This window comes from Suncus etruscus, chromosome 14, assembly GCF_024139225.1.
Source record: "Suncus etruscus isolate mSunEtr1 chromosome 14, mSunEtr1.pri.cur, whole genome shotgun sequence".
Taxonomy (NCBI): Eukaryota; Metazoa; Chordata; class Mammalia; order Eulipotyphla; family Soricidae; genus Suncus; species Suncus etruscus.
The window spans coordinates 51925918-51951277 of record NC_064861.1 but is presented as its reverse complement, the minus strand read 5'-3'; the positions used below and the strand labels follow the sequence as shown (position 1 = coordinate 51951277).

At 48.1% G+C, this 25360-nt stretch overlaps 1 protein-coding gene across 1 annotated transcript; it reads right to left on the bottom strand.

Annotated features, from left to right (window-relative positions):
- Positions 1–1504: 1504 nt before the first annotated feature.
- On the bottom strand, positions 1505–21448 carry ADGRG3 (adhesion G protein-coupled receptor G3). The gene is made up of 13 exons (XM_049787406.1): positions 21388–21448; positions 20866–21057; positions 17151–17316; positions 11118–11268; positions 8645–8788; positions 7899–8033; positions 7686–7725; positions 7505–7605; positions 7280–7392; positions 5683–5963; positions 5483–5576; positions 3398–3678; positions 1505–1617 (listed from the first exon to the last, which is right to left on the bottom strand). The coding sequence occupies exons 1-13, from the start codon at positions 21446–21448 to the stop codon at positions 1505–1507; spliced, it is 1872 nt and encodes a 623-aa protein (XP_049643363.1).
- Positions 21449–25360: the final 3912 nt, after the last annotated feature.

The window sequence follows — 25360 nt, the reverse complement described above, 5'->3', positions numbered from 1 at the left end:
AAATAGAGGTTAAGTGTCAGGGTGGGGGTTGTGGGGAGGCAGCAGCCCATGCTTGGTTTGGGGAAGGCTAGTCCAGACTCAGCACCTGAAAGGCTGGTTGGTGTTATATGACATCAGCCATTGAGTCTGATGGTACAGAACAGAGACAGTAAGTGGTAAGTGCAGGCAGAGCACAAAGATGCCATCCTGGGAGACAATACCTCATCTCTCACTGGACCATCTTCTCTCAGCTGTGCAGAGCTTCGATCATTGTCCCTCCAGCCCAGTGACGCTGATTAGAGGACTAGAGTGGTCTCATGCAGTTTGCTTGAGGTAGTAAGTCATGTGACAAGGGGTGTCCAAGGCAGACTAAAAATTGGGTTCAACTCAAAACAAATTCACTGAGTGTCTCAGTCCCAAATATGAGAGATCATTCTGTATCTGTCTCTTTCCTTCCAATTGACCTCACTCAGCACTCTAGTTCCAGCCATGTGGCTGCAAATTGCATAATTTTATTCTTTCTTAGAGATGAAAAAAAATGAGTTGTGGTAGCAGCAGAGGTCAAAAGGGAGAACTGACCCACACAATTGAATTGGGGCATAGTTTCTCACTATTGAGAGGGAGGGGTGCTGGGAGAAAAAGAGGGTACACAAGGGGTGGATGTAGTGTCAGAATGATGTGCAGAAGAAACCATTACAGTAAATCAGAGACTCAGTCAATAAAAATCCTACTGAAAGGCAGGAACCCATTTAAGAGAGGCCTTCCCTGAGAATTATCCCCTTTTCTTCTCTATACTAACCGAGGCTAACCTGGTTAAGAACTGATGAACTGATGGAATCTAATTCACACTGCTTCAGGTTCTTGGTCCAGCCTCCCCCTCTACCCCTTTCTCTCCCTCCTCCCACAGAACAAAGACACCAGCAGACAGTGAGTTAGTGCTTCCCAAATCCAAACCTTGAGCTCTTCAGAGAAAGCTGCTGTTTTATTTTAATTTCATTGTGCATTACCTACACAACAGTGGCATTCCCTGAAATTCAGTTCTCAGATACTTACAGTCTGGTCAACCCCTGAAGAATGGGGCTTTTCTATCAGAATAAGCACCAGGACAGACTGGATGACAGGATGAATCCCACTTCCCTACCCCAAAGCAAACCTCTAGTTTGCACTGCCCACACCCAAGGGGTCAAGAACTTTACTAAATTCCTCTAGTGGTAAGATGGAGGAGACCACTGTCAAAGCCCATTCTGGGACCGGAAAGTGGGTGATGGCAGAGAGGGCCAGAAGTGCTGAGAGGGGGGATGAGGTCATGGCTCTGACTGGCAGCATCTCCAGGTGACAGGAGTGTGTTCAGAACCTTGGGGGCATCCAGATGGAAGCTTTATACCATCGGGTCTTTGACCCTCCATCCCCAGCCACTTCATACAGACATGAAAACAGGCCCAAAGGGAAATACACTATCACTCAAGGTCACATAGCCAGCCTCAGCTGAGTCCAGAATGCCCAGGACTGGGGGGTCGGCAGCCCCCTACTCATGAGATGTGAATTGAGCCTGGTCGACTCGGGCAGTGCCAGAGGAGGAGGCAGTGGACCGCTGATGTGGGAAGTAGAGCACCAGAAACCAGCAGAAGATGAAGACACCTGCAGGGAAGAGAGAGCCTTGAAGAATGGGACATCTCTGGGAGTCTAGGGTGCCCTCAGGGGATTGGCTGGCCAAGCTGGCCATTACCCAAAGGGGAAATAATAATCCCACTGTTAAAAAGAAAAAAATTCGGAGCCTGAGCAGTGGCGCAGCGGTAGGGTGTTTGCCTTGCAAGCGGCTGACCTAGGATGAACCACAGTTCGACACCCCGGCATCCCATATGGTCCCCCAAGCCAGTAGCAATTTCTGAGTGCAGAGCTAGAAATAACTCCTGACCATCACCGGGTGTGACCCAAAAACCAAACAACAAGGAAAAAGTTCGAGAACTAACAGGAAATCCAGGCATAAATAAGACTCAGCTCTAAAAAAAAAAAAAGAACTAAGTAAATATTTTGGCTATAAAAATCAGAGTCCCCGAGATAAAGCATGCACTACTTATTCTCTTCTGAAGACCTGCATTTATACCCCCCAAGGTGTACTTCTCTCTCTCTCTTCTTTCTCTCTCTCTTCTTTCTCTCTCTCTTCTCTCTCTCTCTCTCTCTCTCTCTCTCTCTCTCTCTCTCTCTCTCTGTCTTTCTCTCTCTCACACACACACAAGAGTGGGAGTTCTGTCATAGAAATAAGAACTGGAAGTAAGCTCTGAGACTAATATGGTCCCCTCAAAAAAATAAATAAATAAATAGGTAAATAAATAAAATCAGTATCTCTACTTAGAAGAAGCCTGCATAGAATCCTTTTCTTTGTTTGGTTTTGTGTTTTCGGGGTCACACCCAGTGGTGCTTGGGGGTTAATTTCTGGCTTTGTGCTCAGAAATCACTCCTGGCAGTCTCAGGGGACCATACGGTATGCTGGGATTGAGCCCAGGTCAGCCACATGCCAGGCAAGCACCCTATCCGATGTACTGTCACTCGAGCCCCAGGAATCCTGTTTCTTTTTTGAGAGGGGGGGATGTCTGGATCAGACCTGTCAGTGCTCAAAGGACTGTTCTCAACTCTGTGCTCAGAAGTGATCCCAGTTGTGAAACAGGAATTGAAATGGGGTCCATTGCATTCAAGACTAGCACCTGGGGCTGGAGCAAAGTAGGTAGGGCACTTGCCTTGCATGCAGCTAACCTGGGACAGTCCCAGGTTCAATTCCTCAGCATCCCACATGGTCCCCCAAGCCTGCCAGGAGCGATTTCTGAGGCAGAGCCAGGAGTAACCCCTGAGCACCAGGGTTTGAGGTGTGGCCTCAAAATCTTAATAAATGTTTTTTTAAAAAAAAAAAAAAAAAGACTAGCAGCTGGAGCTGGAGAGATAGCATGGAGATAAGTGTTTGGCTTGCATGCAGAAGGTCAGTGGTTCGAATCCCAGCATCCCAAATGGTCTCCTGAGTCTGCCAAGAGCAATTTCTGAGCTTAGAGCCAGGAGTAACCCCTGAGCACTGCCAAGTGTGACTCAAACAAAAAACAAAAAACAAAAACAAAAACAAAAAAACTAGCACCTGTACTATCTCCCCAACCCTGGATCCTATTATTTTTCTTGATATGTTTTTTAGAGGGTCACACCCAGTTATGCCCTGGGCTTACTCTTGACTGCACTTGGGAATCAATCCTGGCAGTGCTCAGGGAACCATATGGGATGTCGAGGATCAAACAGGCTGGCTGCATGTAAGGCAAGTGCCCTACCCACTATACTATCCCAACCTGGAATCCTGTTTCCTGCCAGCCATCTCCTATGCACTCCCAACCCCTACTATTGGACAAGACAGTTGGTCCAGGCACAGGAGGGAAACCCCCACCTTGCAGGGAGTTGAGCAGGGCAAAGATGTAGATGATGGACAGGCCCAGCGGTGTGAGGACGGCCAACCCCCACGTCATGCCCAGCAGAGAAGAGAGGCCCAGCATGGTGAGCACTGCCTTCCAGTTCTGGCTCTTCTCCTTGCCTGCTGTGGCACTTGGCAGAGTGAAGATCTTCCAAGCTACCAGACCCAGGATTACGGCATTGCAGAGGAAGGTGATGATAAAGTAGCCGTGGACAGTGGTGTAGAGGGCAGAGAGGGCGGTTTTACAGAACCAGCACCTGAAAGGGGAATAGGCATTGGATCAGGAAGTGGCAGCCCCTGGCCAGTGAGCTGGGGGGGGGGGGGGGAGGAAGTCTCAGTTGCTGATCTTCAACAGCAAGAGGGAGATAGTGTCCTGGGGGCTTCAGTCTGTTAACTCTTTAGACTGGGTGGAGGTGGGCAAAGGCTTCATTTAGCCCCAGAGTTCTGTTTTTTGCCCTCATGTGTTTTTCTTTATTTGGTTTGGTTTTTGGTCACCCCGTCCGTGCTTAGGGGTTACTGGGTCTTATGCTCAGGAATTACTGGACTAGAGATGGACACCTGACCTAAGACAGTCCTGCTCACTCTAGATCACAGTCTCTAGATGCAGGCCACAAAGGACTAAGGAAACCTGGTAGGCTCAGAGGACTATATGGTTTGATGGAGATTGAACTTGGATCAGTTGTGTGCAAGGCAATTCCTGTTTTTTTTGTTTTTGTTTTGTTTTGTTTTTGGTTGGGAGATCACGCCCAGCAGCGCTCAGGGGTTACTCCTGGCTCTGCGCTCAGAAATTGCACCTGGGGCCCGGAGAGATAGCACAGTGGCGTTTGCCTTGCAAGCAGCCGATCCAGGAGCAAAGGTGGTTGGTTCGAATCCCAGTGTCCCATATGGTCCCCCGTGCCTGCCAGGAGCTATTTCTGAGCAGACAGCCAGGAGTAACCCCTGAGGACCGCTGGGTGTGGCCCAAAAACCAAAAAAAATAAATAAATAAAATAAAAAAATAAAAGGAAAGAAATTGCCCCTGGCAGGCACGGGGGACCATATGGGATGCAGGGATTCGAACACCATGCTTCTGCATGCAAGGCAAACGCCCTACCTCTATGCTGTCTCTCTGGCCCCGGCAAATCCTGTTTTTGTTTGTTTGTTTTAAAAGAAATTAGGCTGCGGGGCTGGCGCATTGGTGCTAGAGGGTAGGGTGTCTGCCTTGCCAGCGCTAGCCTAGGACGGACCGAGGTTGGATCCCCCGGCGTCCCATAATGTCCCCCAAGCCAGGAGCGGCTTCTGAATGCATAGCCAGGAGTAACCCCTGAGCGTTACCGGGTGTGGCCCAAAAACCAAAACATATATATATATATATATATGTATGTATGTATATATATATATATATATATATATATATATATATATATAGCCAAAAAACACCATCCCCAAAAGAACATTGCAATGACATACCCTGCCCCTTGTTCTTGATTTTAGGAGGAACTTGGTAAGGCTTCATTATCTACGAGAATGGCTGTGTGCACATTTAACAGATAAAAAGAAGTTTTCTTTGAGGTTTCCTTTGAGGTTTCCATTGTGAGTGGATTTTGAATTGAAATGAAATTCTTGTTTTCATGTATATTTCATTAGAAATGGTATCTAACTAAAATGGTGTTCTGTGTCTATTGAAATTCAATAAATAGTGGAAAATTAGGCACAATTTCTGTTTCTCTTGTACAAACATGCACAGGGACCTCTCCTGTGTGCCTGAGCCCTCCTGATGGAAACCATTTGCTCTCATTATGGGCTGTCAACTGAAGTCCCCCACACCAGGCCTACCCACAAGTCCCTGTGACCTTCACATCTAAGGCCTTCCCCAGGCCCTCCTAGCACAAGCCTTGGGTGGACACTTTACAATACAGGGAGGGTAAAAGTTCTCCCATCAGGCATCTGCTCTACTTCAGGCACCTCTCTCTAGGCTTCAGTTTACCCCTTGACCAGGAGTAACTGCCTCTGAAGAAGCTTCACCTGGCCACTCTTCTCAGCTGTCCCCCACCTCACCCCTTCCTCCTGACCCCCACTCACAGCTCCAGCGTAACTCGAAGGTCCTGATCACAGATGACATAGCGACCATAACTGTTAGCACTCGCAGTGCCAATGACCACGAGGGCAGGCAGGCCTGGCACAGGGGAGAAGTCCTGGAATCATTGGGGCCCCATCCTTGTCCTCCCACCACTCATCCCACAAGCAGTGCCTCTCCCCCACTTTCCCACAGCTATGCCTACCCCAGCCCACAAGGCTGATCTTCAGGAAGTAGTGGCTGATGTAGGTGTTGAAGACCTTGATGACCAACAGGTAGAGGTGAAAGGCCTCCAGGCTCATCCAAGTGAAGGTGCAAAGTAGATAGTAGTGAAAGATGGCACCACGGGCCTTGCAAGCTGGGCTTGAGTCAGAGGCGCCATGTCCCATGTTGATGAAGAAGGTTAGATTCAGGAGAAACAAGCTCACACTCAAGGACACATGGATTTTGGGGGCATCTTCCGTCTTTAACCTCTGCCCAGAGAACCTAAGGATAGAAGGGTGGCAGCTCCAGAGGACACTCAAGCCTCCCCTCCCCAGAGTCTGCTCTGCCCAGAGCCTAGGCCCTGACATCACAGCCCCCAGCTCTGGTGCTGGGGCTCCTCCCTAGATTGCAGCTTCTGGCTCAGTGTCACATCCTCCTCCAGGAACTGAAATCCCTGTGTGTGCTGTGCTTTTCCCACATTCCAGCCTCCCTCCTCTGTCTGCTGCACATCCCTCCACCTTTCTTTTAGGGGCTCTGGAAGTTCCAGATCTGCCACCCTTGCTCCAGGCTAATGGGATGTTTCCCAAGGTGCAGTATAGCTTTTGCCCCTAGTCTCTCCTCAGCAGCTTCAGCTTGGCACCCTAAACAGGGGGAGGCCCTGAGTTTCTTGGTCAAGGGTGTGACTGGACCAGACAGCGCATGGGTACGTGGAAGGGTAGCCCCGGACTCCAAGCACTGGGCCCGAGGCCTCTGGAATCTGCTTTGCTAAGGAACCAGAGCACAGGCACCCCCTGAGCCTAGCTAGACACCCACACACACTCTACTCTGTGACACTGTGAGCCCCAGTTCCTCTAGAAACCTCACTGCATTTACATGGGTATATACATACCTACATGCACACATGCATGGTCTAAGTCCAGTGTAGTAATATGGGCTACATTCGCCTAGAGCTGTGCATGCATCCACATGCACTTCTATGCAAAGCACCCACTGGCACATACTTGTGTGTAAAATTGGTGAGAGCTCGATGGGATGTGTATTCCAGTAGCACTGTCTCAATGTCAGTTTGTGGTTTGGACAAGATTCAAAGGAAACCCACACTTCACTCAGGGAAAATGGGGGAGAAGCCCTGGGTTCCTGCAACTTCCTTTGAGTCTAAGACTATTATTTCCCAGAAGAACTTTAGATCTTACTTCTGAGCCTGCATGTGGAATGTTTACTCTGCAGGCAGCTCAGACTGTAGAGCAATCTGGAAGAACGAACCCTGGGTCAGAGCCACTGCCTGACCTGCCTGATAAAAAAGAAATCCAGACCCTGAGAAGCTGTCCTTCTTCAAGCCCCTAGATCCAGCCAGAACTGAAAGGAGCTTACGTGGGCAAGGATTCTCTGATTGCACAAATCTCACATTCTCGTTGAGTTTCTGCACTTGAGTCTTTTGCATTTCCACCACTGGCACTGAAATCGCAAGAACACTTTGGCCCTATTTTATAGGCGAAGAAACTGAGGTTTGGAGAAGCCATCAGGCTCAGAATGCCTGGCCAGAGTGAATTCAACGCTGAGGACAGGAAGGAGCCAGGACTGGGGGCAGAGTTACCTACCTCAGGGCAGCATAGAAGACAATGGTGAAGGCCAGGAAGACCATGGAGGTGCCGCAGCCAGCCTGGGAGATGCGCGTGAGGGCCTGCACAGTGGCCTTGTCTAAGATCGGCCTCTGTGGGCGACCCCCAACCTCATGAGCTGCAGGCCAGGTCCACCCCCCACTCTCTCTTCCCTGGGGCTGAAACCACCCAGAACTGACCCCCAGAACTGCCAGGAGGTCTCACCACGAGCAGGGTGAAGAAGGTGAGGTGGTCGCACTGACACACAGTCTTAGTGGTCTCCCGCACTGTGGAGCAGCCCCGGGAAGACCAGTCTCCTGCTGGCCCTGGAGAAAGGAATCAGGGAGGAGCTGCAGGGCCAGTTCACACCCTCCCACCAGCACCCGGAGAAGAACTCAAGCCCTACCTTCATCCACATCCCAGAAGACGCAGATGGAGGTCATGTTCTGAAACCAGAGAGGGAGTCCGGGACAGGCAGGGTGGGGTGTCAGGGTGCCCAGGAAACAGTGTCCAGTAAGGTGGGCTACTGAGCAAGGCTGTGAGTGCGGCTCCCCTGGGTATACCGGGGAGGATGCAGGGCTGGGTTCAGAGTCCCGGGTGTTCTCAGGTGGGCACTCACCTTAGGCTGCGGTGGATGGGAAAAGGTAATCTCCAGAGGCTCCGGTAGCCTGTGGACAGGCTTGAGGCTCAAACTCAGCCCCACCAGGCGTTTGTTGAGCACAAAACTGCCATCCTCCTGACTCAGTTGGGGGCCCTGTGGAGGAGTCCAGACTACAGATGGACTGAGGTGTCTAGGGAATCCCAGACCGTGACCTTTGCTTGGAGGGCCAAGACTGGACCTAGAGGCCCATGGATCATGGCCCACCTTCCTCCTTTGCCCCCAGGGATTCAGCTGAGACAGGGTTGGCCCTCTACTCCAGGCCATGGGGCGCCTCTATTCTCCGTAACTAGAGGAGTGCAGAGACAGAAGCTAGAACAGCTGGGATGTCAGGTGAGCAAGAACCGAACCCCCAGCACTTGGATACACATATCTGCCTGTCAGGGGCTTCAGGGCCACACACTTGGCACACATGCTCTGAGGATGTGGACAGACACAGACACAGACACAGACACACACACACACACAGACACACACACACACACACACACACACACACACACACACATGACCAGGGGCATTGGCAAGAGTGGGGCAAGTACAGCGAGTATGGGGTGTTTTGGAGATGGGCTCTGTCACCCTGTGGCAGTCCCTGAAAGCCCCTTGAGCATCCCCCCCTTGAGCATCAGCTCCTCCCCTTCAGCCAGGACTCCAGACATACCCAGGTCAGGCTTGACCCTCCAAGCCTCTGTCCCACCTCTGCTCACCTTGAAGATCTCCCCTGAGCCAATATTCAGGGTGGTGATGGCCAAGCGAACCTTTCGCCCGTGACCCTGCAGGGATTTGAAAAGGCTTCGGGGCAGCCGGACCCTGTCTGAGGGCTGCTGGGCCCCCATAATCTGCTTTGGAACCTACAACCACAAAACCAACCACAAGTGATTTCCCTCCAGGATTTTTTCCCCACCTTCACCCCAGGGAGGGAAACTGAGGCCTAAGCAGATCAACTGGAGATCATCACGAGGTGGCACCTATGGAGTCCCATTTTCTCAGAATGCAGAGTGGAATTAGTGGGGAGCCATGAGCATGTCAGGGGGCTTCAAGGATGGGAACACGGAACACCCAGCTCACATGTGCGAGGGGGTCATTTTGGGGGTGCCTTTGGCCAGGTCCTGATAGCTACAGTACTGACTCAGTTTTTCCATGCAAACAGTGCAGCATTCACAGGAGCTTGCCATCAGTACTCACCCTACACACATTTGCTAAGTGCTGAGAAATCAGGGCCGGAGACATAGCACAGAGTTAAGGCACTTCCCTTGCAAGTGACAGACCTTGACTAGATCCTTGGCCAGCAGTAACCATGAGCATACCTGGATGTGCCCTCGAGCCTCCCCAAATATCAAATTAGGACACTAATTTCTCTGCTAACTGTAAAGTCCATTTTCCTTCCTTCCTCCCTTCCTTCTTCCATCCCTCCTTCCCTTATTTCCTCCCTCCCTCCCTTCCTCCCTCCCTCTCTTCTTTTCTTCCTCCTTCCCTCTCTTCCTCCCTCCCTTCCTGTCTTTCTTCCTCCCTCTCTTCCTCCCTCCCTCTCTTCTTTTCTTCATCCTTCCCTCTCTTCCTCCCTCCCTTCCTGTCTTTCTTCCTCCCTCTCTTCCTCTTTCCTCCTTCCTTTTTCCCTCCCTTCCTTCCTCTTTCTTCCTCCCTCTCTTCCTCCTTCCTTTTTTCCTCTCTTCCTTCTTCCCTCCCTTTTTTCCTTCTTACCTCCCTCCCTCTCTCCCTCCCATTCTCCCTTCCTCCCTCTCTCCTCCTTCCCTCCCTCCCCCCCTCCCTCCCTCCCTCCCTCCCTTCCTTCCTCGATCCATCCCTCCTTCCCTTCCTTTTTAATTTTTGTTTGGGGGCCACACCAGCAGTGTTCAGGGTTTACTTCTGGTCCTGTGCTCAGGACAGTGTTGAGAGGCACTAGCAGTGTTGAGAGGACCTTAAGAGGTGCTTCTGGGACTCTAGCCCAAGTCAGATGTTTGTAAGGCACATGCTTAACCTCTTTTTTTTTTGTCATTCTGGTCCTGGCAAAGTCCTGCTTTAATTTATTTTGTGTTCACAGTGCTCAGAGGTTACACCTGGTTCTATGCTTGGAGGTCACTCCTGGTGATGCTCTAGGGACATTTGCTGCCAGGGATTAAAACCAGGCCTCCCTCATTAAAGTGTGAATCAGCCCCATGAGCCATACCCCCAGCCCTCTGAAGCATATTTTGCTCCTTCTCTGACCTTCCTATTCCTAGGGAGAGCAGCCCGATCACATCTGTCTTGCCTCTAAAACATCACTGAACATCGGGACAGCAGGGTCTGGGGAGCCAAACATCCCCTTCTTAGCTGAAGCCTGCACAGAGGACGTGAGGGTGGTTTGTGGATACTGTAATGCCCACTCAGAAAGCTTGGAGGATATGATCAGGAGTTGAGAGAGACCCCCCATCTCCAGCCTGATCTCAGTTTCTGGTCCAGAGCCCACTTACCTGAATCCCTGCCTCAGCTTTACTCTGACGGGGGATAGAACCTGTGGCCCAGAACTTTCTTTGGGCATGGCCTCATTTGCTTTTCATCCACCCCTGACTTTGGAAATGGGTCCACCATCACCACCTTGGCCTGAAATCACCCCCACAGGTCAAGGAGAGCAGGGTCCAGGTCCATACCGATGGAAGCCCTGTGCCTGGTGGCACCATTCCACAAGTCTATCCCCAATGCCTGGACTGAAGGAGTGTGCAAGGGCTTGAGACATAGCAGAACCTTCAAGCTCATTGTATAGAGGATTGGGGTTCAGAAGATAGATAGGGGGTTCCTGGAGGATCTGTGTGATGTGTCCCAAATCTAACTCTAGCACCCAGGTCTCCTGACCCCCAGCATTTAGCTTTGTCCTCAGAATGGACCCCACTCAGACCCTGGGTACCTTTGCTCCCCAAGCAAGGAGAGAGAATTGAGGAGAAGAAGATGCTAGGATTTGCCAAGAACAGATCCCAGAGAGCTGGAGAGAGAGTATAGTGGGTAGAGTGCTTGCCTTGCATGTGGCTGACACGAGTTCAATACCTAACATCCTGTATGGTCCCCCAAGCACTGCCAGTAGTGTTTTGTTCCTGAGTGCAGAGCTAAGAGTAACACCTGCATATTTCTGGATGTGGCTGCCACAATAAGAACAGACTCTAGGAAGATGGGGATACCCTAGACAACAGGCATGTGGAAGTTCTTCACCTCAGAGGGGGTTAGAGAGAAGTGCAGGTCTTCTGGGACACTGGTGCTAACATTCTGGACGAGAGCCTTCACAACATCAGATTGGACAACAGATGTGTTCCATAACTTCGTGACGTTCTCCACCAGAAAACGCTCCAGGTCTAGCCAGTACCTGCCCAATCAAGGTCAGAAGAAAGTAGAGTCTTGCAGGCTGAGTTCCTCCATGACTCACCCCTAGCTGCCCCAGCCCGAATTCATTCATGTCGTGTCCCGTGTAAGGATTTGATTTCTTTCCATATATGACTAACATTCTTTTACATGGATATCACATACTTTTTCCATCCATTTATTAGTGGATAGACACTTGAACAGTTTCCACTTTATGGCTGTTGAGAATAGAGCTCCTTTGAACATTCATGCACATGATTTTGTTTAGAGAATTGTTTTCAATTCATTGGAGAATTACTGGGCCATATAGTAATTCTAATTTATTGAGAGTTGGGGGGACTTTACCTGGCTGTGTGCAGGGGGTTTTCCTGGCTCAGTGCTCAGGAAGTGACCTTAGGAAGTATTTGGGTCATATGTGGGATTTGAACCAGTGCTGGTAGGATGCAAGAAAAGCACATAACCCCCTGTACTATGTCTCTGGCCCTAAAATTCTAGCTTTTGACTTCACCTGGAATTAAGACTGATTTTGGCTGCAAATATTTCATTTCCACCAGCACTGGATGAGATCCCAATTTCTCTGCATCCTTACTAATCATTTGTTACTTTGCATATTTTTTGGGGTGCTGGTGATTGGTGGTGGCATAAGTAGTGATGAATTGGAGACCAATTCATCAGTACTCAGGGGTACCCCCTCACATGTTGCCTGGAAATTACTTCTTGTGGTGTGAGAGGGACCATATGGTGCTGGAAATTACACCTTGGCTGTGCACATGCCATAGTCCTTTGAGTTATATCTCTGGCCCCTTTCATTTTACTTTTAATCAGCCAATCTAGTGAGTATAAGTGAGTCTAGTTTCACTAAGGTTTTAATTTGCATTGCTCTAAAGAGTGTGACATGTTGCAGGTTTTCATATGTTTATTGGACACCGTGTATGTTCTTTGAAGAGAGTTCTGTTTCCAATGGTGAGCTGTTTATGTGACATAAATAAGAACCTTTATTAGGTACCAATTGAATATTAGGGATTTTGCCTTTGGAACCTGACCTGTATAGAATTGGCTTTTGAGACTGAACTGGAGTTGGAAAAATATAGAACAGTAAGGTTAGTTAACTCTGATTTAACTAAAGCCTCTTTGTCATCTACTTAGAAGTTAGGATGACACAACCACCACCATGTCTGCTCTTCAGCCAGCTCCATAGACTCACTTATTCTTGAAAGAGATGTAAATTATGCCATGGAAAAGTCATGGGGACCAGTCTCAGAGCTGAAAACTGAGGCACTCTAGGGAGAAGAGGTAAGTCAAGTCTCTGCCTTGCTGAAGCCTGGGCAGCTATACCCACACTCTCAATAACTGCCAAGGCAATGACCCAATTTTACTGATTTATCATTGATCTCTGCAGAGACACTTAAGTGTCTGGAGTTCTGGCAAGAACTCCAGAAATGCTGGTATTTGGGCTGAGATACTTAGGGTCTTCTCAGAATGAATGCTGGCAGCCTTCCCCTGGCCTTCCATATGTCTGGGAGCCCTGGCAGTGACAGATATGTCTCACAGTCATCAGCATGTCAATCAGAGAACCTAAAATTTTAGGAGTGCATAGCTGCATATCAGCCATACACCAAATTTTCCAAAAGTGACACCCCAAATTAGCTGTCAAGGTGTGATAGAAGCCACCCAGGGGTAACATACGAAACCAATAATACAGAATGACCAACTAGCAGCACCCAACATAATAAGCCTTCCTACAATGACTTAATTACCTCATTGTGAGAGATAACAAGTGTTACAAACTTTCTTTTGCTGAATTTTCTTTTTTATAAATCCATTACGACTTAGTTGTAAAGAAGCAATATAAAGTAAATTATTCCATGTCTGCCAACAGTGCAGGCTTAGGGGCATGTGGGAATCTGGGGACAATGGTGAGGGAATGTTACACTGGTGGTGGTATTGGGATGACAGAAACAAATGTGTTATGAGCAACTACGTAAAAAACAGTGTTTAAGTAAAGTACTAACAATGTAAAAGAAACCAAGTTTAGGGTGAGGCAAGCCCATGGTGCTCTCCATGACCTGGAAACTTCAAGAGCTCTGGGGTTCCTCTCCTTAGCTTCAAGGTCCTCAGAACTGCTCTTTAGGTCTGAAGCCAAAAGGAAATTCCTATTTTGATGTTATTTTTTAATAACAGTCAGTTACTAAGGGAAAATATCCAGACATGATCATAAACATTGCACAATAGGAAAAGCTATCCATACAAATGTGTGAAAATGTGGGTGGGGCAGGCAACAAGAAAGCTAGCCAGGAGAAAACTACCAATTCTTCTACTAAGCTCCAAAAGACAACAATGGCTGTCCACTCTTCCAAGATAGTCTGGTCTGGATGATCCCTTTGGGGCTTTCTCAGAAAGTGGTGGGTTATGGTGTGTGTGTGTGTGTGTGTGTGTGTGTGTGTGTGTGTGTGTGTGTGTGTGTGTGTGTGTGTGTGTGTGTGTGTGAACCACAGCAGCCCAGCACCACACCCTCCACCCTTTAACAGAAACCACTCAGCTTGGCGACTAACCCTTTTCAAACTGCCAAGCCACCATTGTTTTAGATCAATAGATTATCAACACTTCAAAATTTCATAGTAATGTCAGGTCAGTAGTATCACAGGAAATTTGATAAATAGATTACAGAGTAATCTACCAAGCTCAGGGAGCCTAAACTGTCACCAAGAAGACGCAACTAGCACCAACCACATCTCAGTAAATCCTTAAACTCTGACGTTAGTAACACTATGGAACTATATAGTAATTATGTCAAGTTGAACCTTGTTGATCTAAGTTTTGGTTATTACATTTGATTTTTTGTGTTGTAACAAATAACATGAAGTACATTTGTTTGTACCTGCAAGACTGCAAGCTAGGGTAATGGTTGGGAAATTGGGGACATTGGTGAAGGAAAGATCACTGCAGTGGTGGGATTGGTGTTTGAACATTTAATGCCTGAAATGATTGTATTATGTACAACTAGGTAAATCATGGTGTTATAATAATAACAATAATAAAAGAATGCTAGCCAGAGCCTGGGAGAAGCTCAATGGGTTGAATGCATGCATTTCATCTGGAATCCCCTGATTTTATTCTCAGCAACACATGGTTATCTACACATCACTGAAACTGGCCCTGAGCACTGCTGGATGGACATTCCCCCCCCCACACACACACACACACAAAGAAAAGAATGCTATTAGCAGAAACTGTGGGACAAAGTCATCCAAATTCATGAATATATATACACATATATATTTCAATTGAACCTACCATATAGGTAAGTTCTTTGAAAATTTTGATTGATATTTTAAATTTTCAATGAAGCAGTTTTGTGATTTTACTGTTACTCAACAAAACAGTACATTTCATTTAGTAAAAAATTTCTTGCTTCATACAATTTTATTTGACTTCAGAAAAATAGCCCAATTCTATTTCTCAAAGGAAAGCTTTGTGATCTGGTTCTCAATTAAATTCTTAAAAGTTATTTTATGTTTGGTAGTATATAAAATTATTCAAGCATAGAATAAAAATAAAATAAAATTAATTAAATTAAAATTAAAAGCATAGAGGTATCACTGAATTTTTGTTTTTGTTTATTGGGTCATACCCCAACCTTGCACAGATCTGTGGCTCTGCACTCAGGTATCACTCCTGGCAAGCTTCGAGGACCATATAGGATGCCAGAGATTGAACCCAGGTTGGCCACATACAAGGCAAACTCCCTGCCCAATGTTACTATCTCTCCAACTTACCATTGAACTTTTAATTACAACATTTACATCCATCAAAGCATCATTTTTGACTGTTATAAATATAACTACTCAAATCTATTTTGTTTCTTTTTGTGTATGTGTGTGTTTATAAGATATAGTATCTTTCTATACTCTGCCTGTTTTACTTGTTATATTAAAAAAGAAAGTACAAGGTTTTACAACCAACCTTTGCAGGAATATCTTAACACTCTTCAGACCACTGAATTTACTGAATAGATGGGCCCCTAAATTACTTGGGGCCTCTCAATTCCCGGACTACTTCTGCTCATCAGATAAAACCAGCCAGCTGTTGTCAAGATAATGGTTAGAGAGACCAGAGTCATAGTACAGTGGGGAGGCTGCTTGCCTTGTACCTGGCTGGCCTGTATTCTATGTCCAGCATCTTCTGAGCAGGCCATAAGTGATTCCTGAGTGCAGAGCCAGGAGTAACCCCTGAACATTGCCAAGTGTGGCCCCAAACAAACAAAAAGTTCCTAAATTACTAAGGAAAATTGAAATAAATCTACTAAGTGAGCATACTACTTAAAAGTGATCCTCACAGGGGCCGGAGAGCTAGCACAGCAGTAGGGCGTTTCTTGCACACAGCAAGGATACGCTTCCAGGACAGACAGTGGTTCGATTCCCAGCATCCCATATGGTCCCCCGAGCCTGCCAGAAGCCATTTCTGAGCACAGAGCTAGGAGTAACCCCTGAGCACCGCTGGGTGTGATGAAAAAAAAAAAGTCGACTCACAAAAAGGACAGAAAAATGCCCAATAAATGACAAGTACCACACTTCAATGGTTTTCTGGAAACAGAAAATAATAAGTATAAATAATAATGATGATAATAATAATAAACCCCTGGTACAGGCTCAGGGAGCTGAGAAGTGGCAGGGGCCGATAAAGGAGGTGTGGGGGCATGTCTGGCAGCTGAGAGGAAGTTGGTCAGTCAGTCATCAGATTGCGGCCAAACAGCAAGAGTACAGGAACTTCTCTGCCATTTGTGCAACAAATAAGCATGAAATGTCACCATGCTGAGAAGCCAGGAGAGTTTGGTTGGTTGATTATTTTGTATTTGGGTCATATTCAATGGTGCTCTGGGCTGACTCATGGCTCTGCGCTCAGAGATCACTCCTGGCAGACTCAGAGGACCATCTGAGATGTCGGGACACCAGGTTGGTTGTGTGCAAGGCAAGCATCCTACCTGCTATCCTAGTAGTACTCTGGGCCCAGAGTTGTGGTAACTTTGATTGGATAGGAGGAGGGATGAGAGGCCAAGATGGCTCTGGAAGTGACTGTAGATGTTTTCCTAGACCTTCCCTCTTTCTCTCTCTTTCTTGGCCCCTCAGTCTTGTTAGCCCTTGGGTCTGTTGATCATCCATCCCCTAGTCTTTCCATTCCCCTTTCTGCCCTTTTCAGGCTTTCCTCTTGCTTGGGTCACTATAGCCACTTCCAGCAGCCTGGATGTATGCTCCATTTTCATCGGTGATGCTCCAAATTTTATGGTACCTTCCTGAAGTCTGACTGTGATACCCTCTTCTCCCATGTTCAGCCCTGCTGCATTCTACACTAATGTGATTTATATGGCCCTTCACACTCTAGTCCTTGCTTTTCTTTCAATTCTTAGCTAGTCTTATCAAAACCCCTGTCCCACTTCCCCACAACCCATCTCTCAGTATTGCCTTCATTCCTAGCACTTGACTCTTCTGTAATTCAAAATATTCCCTGTAGTTCTCCACTCCTCTCTGACGTTATGTTGCTATACCCCCTAACATGGCTTGCATCTAATTAGAAAACTACAATGCAACCTTCAAAATCCCTTCCCAGGTAGCCTCTTCTGGGAAGCTTCAGCTGACTTCTCTCCTCGGTGCTAAATTGCACCTTAGGTCAGCTTTAAGCAGTGTCAGGTGCTAGAGGCATTGGCTGTGCTGGCACCATGGCAGGGACAGAGTTGGTTCATCTCTGCCTCCTCAGGTTAAGAGGGGTCTTGTGGTTAAGCAGGAGTGTGGATAGGAGGGTGAGATGGGCCCCATTTGTTCTGGGGTTTCGGGACCACCGTCTTCCCTTCCTAACCTCCCCAGCCCTCATAGAGGCCAAGAATCTCCTCACCTCTGCAGGTTTCCTGGGTTGCAGGACTCAAGACTTCCCGCCCTACACTTGGAGAAGCACTCAGCAGTGTCATTGATACTGAATAAGTCATAGTGGTCCTTGTTGATGAGCCCCTTGCAGGGTTTTCTCGGCTCCTCTTCCGATGCATCTGCAAAACTTTTCATCCCTAGGGGAGGAAGCCAGAGTGACTACCTGAGAACCCTTGAGCTGGAATCCTAATCTCCCTGCTTTCAGTTTCTCCCTCTTCTCAGAGGACCAGTTGAAAGATTTAGGGGAAGGATGTGAAAAGGATTTGCACATGCTCTCTTAAATAAAAGGGTTTATATGCCAGAGCTATTTCCTTTATTCCCTCCTCCAGGGAGTCTGCCTATGGTTTTTCTGTAGTTGCTCACTCTCAGGCTTTCCAAAGTTCTTGTATCTCTGGCCCTCTGACATAAGTCTTGAGTGCAATTCCCTTTGGGATGGATTCTGTCTTGGCTGTCTCTTTATCCCACATTCCCATTAAGGTGCTCACAGCTGCCTGCTGTAATGTGGACATTCTTTATCAAACAGGCTTCCTAGACCATTTGGTCTCTACAAGGCCATCTGCCAGTTGGAGGAGGTGCCAGAACTGAAAACCACCTGTCCTGATGGAGTGGGGAAACTTTCACCCCTCACCAGATGGAAGCTCTGGGTCACTTTCCTGGCTGTGTGGCTTCAGGCACCAAGGGCTCTGCTCATTGTATGTCAGTGCTATTATGCAGGAGGTGAAAATTTCTTCCTCAGACTGTTTTTGCATATGTACATATTTCCACTGCATGAATGTATGTGTCCACATATTTTTCTCTCCAAAAGTAATGCCTGTGTAGTTTTTACAACTAAGTATACAACAACAATAGTTTAGTTTACAAACAACTAAACTATATGAGAACATAAGCAATAGCTATAACAGGCTCCTTCGAAAAGGTCCCAAAAATATACCAGAATTTCCTTTTGTGGGCCGGAGAGATAGCACAGTGGCATTAAGCAGCCGATCTAGGACCTAAGGTGGTTGGTTCGAATCTGGGCGTCCCATATGGTCCCCCATGCCTGCCAGGAGCTATATCTGAGCAGATAACCAGAAATAACCCCTGAGCACAGCAGGGTGTGGCCCAAAAACCAAAAACAAAACAAAACAAAACAAAACAAAAAAAACACCAGAATTTCCGTGTGTGTGTGTGTGTGTGTGTGTGTGTGTGTGTGTGTGTGTGTGTGTGTAGCCACAGCAGGTGGTGTTCAGGGCTTACTCTTGGCTCTGTGCTCAGGGATCACTGCTGGTGATGCTCACATCAGCAGGGATCACGGCTGGGTGGGAAACCATATTTGGTGCTAGGGATCAAACCTTGGTAGCTGCATACAAAACAAGTCCCTAACCACTAGAACTCTATCAGATCTTTAAACATTATCTTAAAATTCCCAGGATCATTTAGCAACATATCTTTTTTTTTTATTATCCACTTATGCCCTGTGATTTACAGTAATGCTAATATTACTTTATTTTTCAGTAGTACAATATCTACACTACATTCACCACCATGGTGTCCACATCCATCCACCCTGTCTCTGTATCCCCTCTCAATCCCTGCCCCATTAGCAAACTCAGTTCACAAGACTCTCCAGTCTGTGGGGAATCTTTGGTGGAGGGATGTGGCCTGCACCCATATGTGCTCAGTTATTACTCCTGGCTCTGCACCAGGAATCACTTCTGGCAGGCTCTGGAAACTATAGGGGATTCTAGGAATTAAATCTGGATCAGCCATGTCCAAGGGAAGCACCCTGCCTATTGCACAATGGCCCCAATCCAATCCTGCAACTTGCTTTTAAGAGTTGTATTTTTGGGGCCGGGCGGTGGCGCTGGAGGTAAGGTGCCTGCCTTGCCTGCTCTAGCCTAGGACGGACCGCGGTTCGATCCCCCGGCGTCCCATATGGTCCCCCAAGAAGCCAGGAGCAACTTCTGAGCGCATAGCCAGGAGTAACCCCTGAGCGTCACAGGGTGTGGCCCAAAAACCAAAAAAAAAAAAAAAAAAAAAAAAAGAGTTGTATTTTTTTTTATTTTATTTTATTTTATTTTTTTTTGGTTTTCGGGTCACACCCGGCAGCGCTCAGGGGTTACTCCTGGCTCTATGCTCAGAAATCGCTCCTGGCAGGCTCAGGGAACCATATGGGATGCCGGGATTAGAACCACTGACCTTCTGCATGCAAGGCAAACACCTTACCTCCATGCTATCTCTCCGGCCCCATTTTTTTCCTTTCAATCTCTGGGCCACACACAATAATATTCAAGAGCTACTCTGGCTCTGGGCTTAGTGCTTAGGGATGGCTGCCACCAATCCTGAAGGACCTTGTGGTATCAGAGACCAAACCCAGGCCTTTTGCTTGCAAAGCCGTGGTCCAGCCTGTTAAGCCATCTCCCTGGTAGCAACCAATCTGGCCACACTTTCCACACAGCCTGTCTCCTTCTGACCATTACGGATTGTTCCCTTCTCTGGGTTTGGCAACACTTCCTCTGGTCCTAGTTGGCAGTCCTTTAGATAGGCAAGAAGCAAGTGCTAAGTGCCTGGCACAGAACATGAACCACTGTTATTCTTCAGGATCAGCCACATCCTCAGGGCTGGTCCCAGATGCAGGTGTGTATGTGGGTGGGGGGTCTCCCCTCATAGTGTAGCCCTCACAGTGCAGGGTCGGGGATGTGGTGCCAGGCATCCGACTCAAGGCCTCCCACCAATTGGGCTATGTCTGTAACTCTTGTTGGCAATTTTAAAAAAGAAGGAAGAGAAAATAAGAGGAAGAAGGAGAGACATGAGGATAGGAACGGAAGGCAATGAGATCTATGGGGAGAAGCCAAACTCCTTGAGAGCCCAGGGGAGATAAGGTGCTGGGTGCAGGGCAGCCTTAGGTGGATGTCAGCAAAACCTGCCTCCTGAATCCCTTGAAATCACAGAGCGGTCCTATGTGGAGCCCTGGGCAGGCACTAGTCCTAAGAAAAAGGAAAGTATCTTATTTGTGATTATTTTGGGGGATATTAGAGGCACTTAGCCCAGACCCCTAAACCTGGCTGGATACAAGAATACATCCACCCTCACTTCTTCACCCAGCTCTGCCTCAAAGCTGGCCCTGGGCTGTCATTTCTGTGTTGGGAGCTCCTTGAGGGAGAAGACCACATGGTGATACAGTTCAGGACAGAGAAGCAACCATTAGCACTACTCCTTTTATTGTTTTTTGTTTTGTTTATGACCACACCTGGTGGTGCTCAGGGGTTACTCCTGGCTCTGCACTCAGAAATCACTCCTGGCAGGCTCTGGGGACCTTATGGAATGCTGGAGATAGAACCTAGGTCGAATGCATGCAAGACAAATGTGCTATCTCTCTGGCTCTCTGGTACTTCTTGAATGAGTGAGTGAGTGAGTGAGTGAGTGAGTGAGTGAGTGAGTGAGTGAGTGAGTGGCCACTAGCTCAAAAGCATTCCATAAAGAAGGAATCTTATGTGGAGCTGGAAATCACCATTTGCTGTCAGTAGAAAGGTAGTGAACTGGCTGAGTCTTTATAAAAGACACTTCTCAAAACACAAAGGAATGAGCCACAAAGGACAGGGGACAGGCATGGCACAGCCTTTCTGTTTCCCTGGGGCCTGTTTATCTATTACAGGAGGTCAAAGGAGAAAGAATCCCACAAGGCCACTACCTACATGGACACTGACCGAGATGCCACTGGACCCTGCGTGCCCAGGCCCTGAAGCTCCATGTCTCAGAGGCTCTGCAGGGGTCCAGGCTGGTATAAGGCCCCTGGCCTGTGCTCCCAACCCACTGGGCAGCAGGTGGAAAGTGCAGCCATTTGCACCCTCTTCTGAGGTCGTGTCCAGTCAGAAACGTTCCCAGGAGGTCTGAGGAGCCTACACAAGAGGCACATGGGGCTAAGGCCTCACAGAGCCACACAGGACACGGGATGCTCCAGAATCAGCTTAAAATAGGAGGAACAGAGCACCTCGAGAGGAGAAGGTTCGAGAAGCAGACTGCCAGATAGGCAGTGGTGACTGAAGGTAGGGACATAGGAGCCAGGACTGAGTTGATGGTGCGGTCCAGCACTTACCCCCCGACAGAAAGGCAGGACCAACCTGTGGCCATGGAACTGAAGCCAACAGGGTGGGCTCCTCGGCAGAGCCACGGCACCCTGGTCCTTGGGTGTTCCAGACTGGCCTCAGGGTTTGGGGCTCAGCACTCACCTGAGATCCCGAGCAGGAGGAGCAGGAGGAGATGGGGTTCCCGGGGCCTCAAGGTCGCCATCCTCAGCCAGTCTGTCCTGAGCGGCTTTGTTCAGAGCAGTGTGTCCCTCTGGTCTCGGCCCCCACACCCACAGCACGTCACCACTTCCTGTGCCGCTTACCTTCCTGCTCTGGGCAGCAGTGGCTTGTGAAACATATGTGGGGAACTGGGCAGGACTCCCCATCTCCCACCACTCCCATCCGCATCCCTCACCACCTTAGAGCTGCTAAAGTGGCGACCCCTGAAGCTGGGTGGGTGTTGAGGACTTGGGATCCCCTGGTGAAGGGGATGTGGGGCTCTGAGCCCACGACATTCAGCCCAGCGCCACTTCTCACACCAGGATGAGGTTCAGTATCTGGAACTCTGCTGGACAGAGCAACAGGCAAGAAAAGCTCCAGGCTCCCCCAGATGGACAACAGCAGGCAAGGCAGGATGGGGATGGTACTACTGAAGCAGCCACAGGCTGATGTCTGTCTGTCTGGTCGCCCACCCTGTGGACTGGGGCATGGTACTGTGTACCTGTCTCCTCAGGCCTGTGAGGAATGTAGAAACCCCTAGTCCCTCTGCCCCCAGTGCTCCAGACAACCAGTCCTTGCATCTTTGGTGACCCACAATGCTATGAAGTGAAGTCAGGGTCTCCAGCAGCTCACACTGACCCTGCAGAAAGCCCCCATCAATAGAAAGGATGGGGCAGTTACTCCAATCCCAGCTTTGTGGGGTCGGGGGCACAGAGCTGTCGGCACCCCGAAGTCCAGGGCTCCAGGCCTGGGTGGGTGTTGAGGACTTGGGATCCCCTGGTGAAGGGGATGTGGGGCTCAGAAGGTGGGACCTGCAGCTTCCTCTTTCTGTGTCATTGGGAAGGATGTCTGGGGTGGCGTGGGAGGCAGGTGAACTCTGTCCTAAAGCCCAGGGCTTCCTCTGGGGGTGGAGATGCAGGATGCAGCCTGGAACCTGGAACTCCTAGCTGCAGGCCAGGATGAGGGAGATGGACAGACCAGAACTGAAATGGGTGACCTCCAGGCCTGGTTCAGCCCTTCCTGATCATAGATGCTGGGAGCTGTCCAGGGATGATTTCTGAAGAACCTGGAATCTGCAGACCAGGTTCCCAGAATGTCAGCTTATCTGGGATGACAGGAATGGGGTGCTGGAAGGCTCCTCTCCTAGTCCCTGAACCCTGGGCAGTACAATGGCAGTGTGTCTTGTGACCATCATCCCAGCAGTGCTAGGAGCACCCATGTGTTCTTGGAGCCCCCAAATAAGGGCAGGAAGTTCTGAAGTGCCCCCACCCCACTCCATTATACTCCACACCCTTTAGACTTTGGACTTTAGAGGGGGTACAAGAAACACTTATCAGAAGATCTTCTCTGCTGGTTTATGCACATAGCAGGGGAGAGGGAAATGCTTGCTAGAGCCCTTTGACCTGGGTCCTGGCTGGAACAAGGTGGAACAGGACTGCAAGCCCCGCATCACACAGCTGCCCACTGCACACAGATAAACAACTGGGACTGCATCAACTTGGAAAGCAAAAAAAAAAAAAAAAAAAAAAAAAAGGATGAAGACAAACAGCTCAGTGAACTGGAGAAGGAAATAGTTTTGTTTTGTTTTGTTTTGTTTTGTTTTGGTTTAGAGGGCCATACCCAATGACGCTCAGGGCTGACTCCTGGCTCTGAGCTCAGAGATCACTCCTAGTGAGCCTGGGAAACCATATATGATGCCAGGAGTCAAACTGTGTCAGCTGTGTGCTAAGCAAGAGTCCAGTCCACTGTACCATGGTTCAGCCCCTAGAGAAGGAATTTTTACTTCATTCATCTGATAAGGGGTCAATTAATATCCAATATATGTAAGAATTCAGACTAGAACACTAATAAAACCAAATAAATAAAATAAAAAAATAAATCAAAAAATGGGTAAGGAGATTTGAGTAGACACTTCTCCAATCGAACTTCATATTGTACATTTAATGGCCAATAAAAGCATATTAAAATGCTCATTATCGGGCCGGCGAGGTGGTGCTAGAGGTAAGGTGTCTGCCTTGCAAGCGCTAGCCAAGGAAAGATTGCGACCTCGGTTTGATCCCCTGGTGGCCCATATGGTCCCCCCAAGCCAGGGGCAGTTTCTGAGCACTTAGCCAGGAGTAACCCCTGAGCATCAAATGGGTGTGGCCCGAAAAACCAAAAAAAAAAAAAAAGCTCATTATCTGGAGCTAGAGCTAGTACAAGGCAAGTAGGGCACTTACTTGCCTTACACATGATCAGTCTGGGTTTGATCTGACACCCTGTCTGGTCCTGAGTCCACCAGGAGTGATTTCTTAGTGCAAAACCAGAATTAAGTCCTGAGCACCCCTGGGTGTGGCCCCTAAACTAAATAAACAAAATGCTCATTATCACTGAACACCAGGGAAATGCAAGGTCCCACCCATCACCTCCCACCAAGGAGAATGATTTACAAAAGCAACTCAAGCCTGTGTTGGAAAAAGAGAGCCATATGCACTGTAGCCTGGAAAGCAAGTGGGTATAATTTGGAAAGTAATATAAAGCTTCTTTATTTCTTTTAAATTTGGGGGCTACACCTGCTGATGTTCAGGGCTTATTCTGGCTCTGGCTCTTAGGAATCACTTCTGGTGGGGCTCAGGGGGCCATTCAGTATGTCAAAGGTCAAACCAGGGTTGGCAGTGTATAAGGCAAACGTCTTAACTGCTGTGCTCTGACCTGTATGGAGCTTCTTACAGAAATGAGCTACCTGATGGTGTGATCTCTGTCCAAGGACCATGAAACATCTACACTGAGTTACAGCCATGCCATACTTATTGCAGCACTATTTGCAATACCTATGATCTGGAAGTGGTGAAAATGCCCAAGGAGAGATTGCTGAATAAAGAAGATATGGTGCAATATGATTCAGCTATAAAAGATATGAAACTTAGCCATTTACAACCACATGGAAGGAGCTCAAAAAAGGTTCGAGAGGATGTATGCAGTGAAATAAGTCAGAAGGGAAAAGACAAGCGTGGGACAAGATGTGAAATATAAGGATATAAAACTAATGAGTGGACAAAGTCAAAGTTAGAGACAAACAAGTGGGCATTGCAAATAGAATTAAGGATGCCTGTGGAGGAAGGTAAGGTGTGTGTGTGGGGGAGGGGGAAGAAGGCACTCAATGGGTTAGTGAGCCCCTGTCATTAGAAGGATGTGTCCGGTTACCTGGACCCTCTTATCCTCAAGATAACAAGCAGCTGGCACTGAGCAGCCCTGCCTGTTACAGACCCCACTGTGTCCCCTCAGAGTCCCCTCTGCCTCCCACTGATCCTAACTGCTCCCAATTGACCCCTACTGTCTCCCAGTATCCCCAACTGTTCCCCACTGCTCCCTACTGCCTCCCAGAATCCTCACCAAGTTGCTTTCCCCCTCCTTACCTTATCATTGAAGTTTCCCCAGATTGAGTTTTTCTCCCCAAGCCTCTTCTCTTGTTTATGTTTCCTGACTGTCCCCGAGGTGTTTAATTCATGACTCCTCACAGAAGCTCAGGAAACATCTCAGAAGCCAAGCCTCCAGAACATTTATGTTGGTTTGTTAGCAGAAAACAACCACTGATTTTTATTCTCATCTTTATTCACTTCTACAGTTTACAAATTCTCTACTGTGGACAGTTTTTAATATCAAAAGATGAACAAACTGGTAATTTAACAAGAAACTTAAAAAAATTTTTTAAAAACAATGAAAGAAAATCTCACCCATCTTGTTGTTGTTGTTGTTGTTTTGTTTTGGGGCACACCAAATGACACTCCAGTGCTACTTCTGGCTCTACACTCAGGAATCACTCCTGGCAGGCTCAGAGGACCAGATGGGATACCCAAGATCAACACAGATTGGTCTCATGCAAGGCAAACTGATGCCTTACCCACTGTGCTATTGCTCCAGACCCTCATCCGGATCA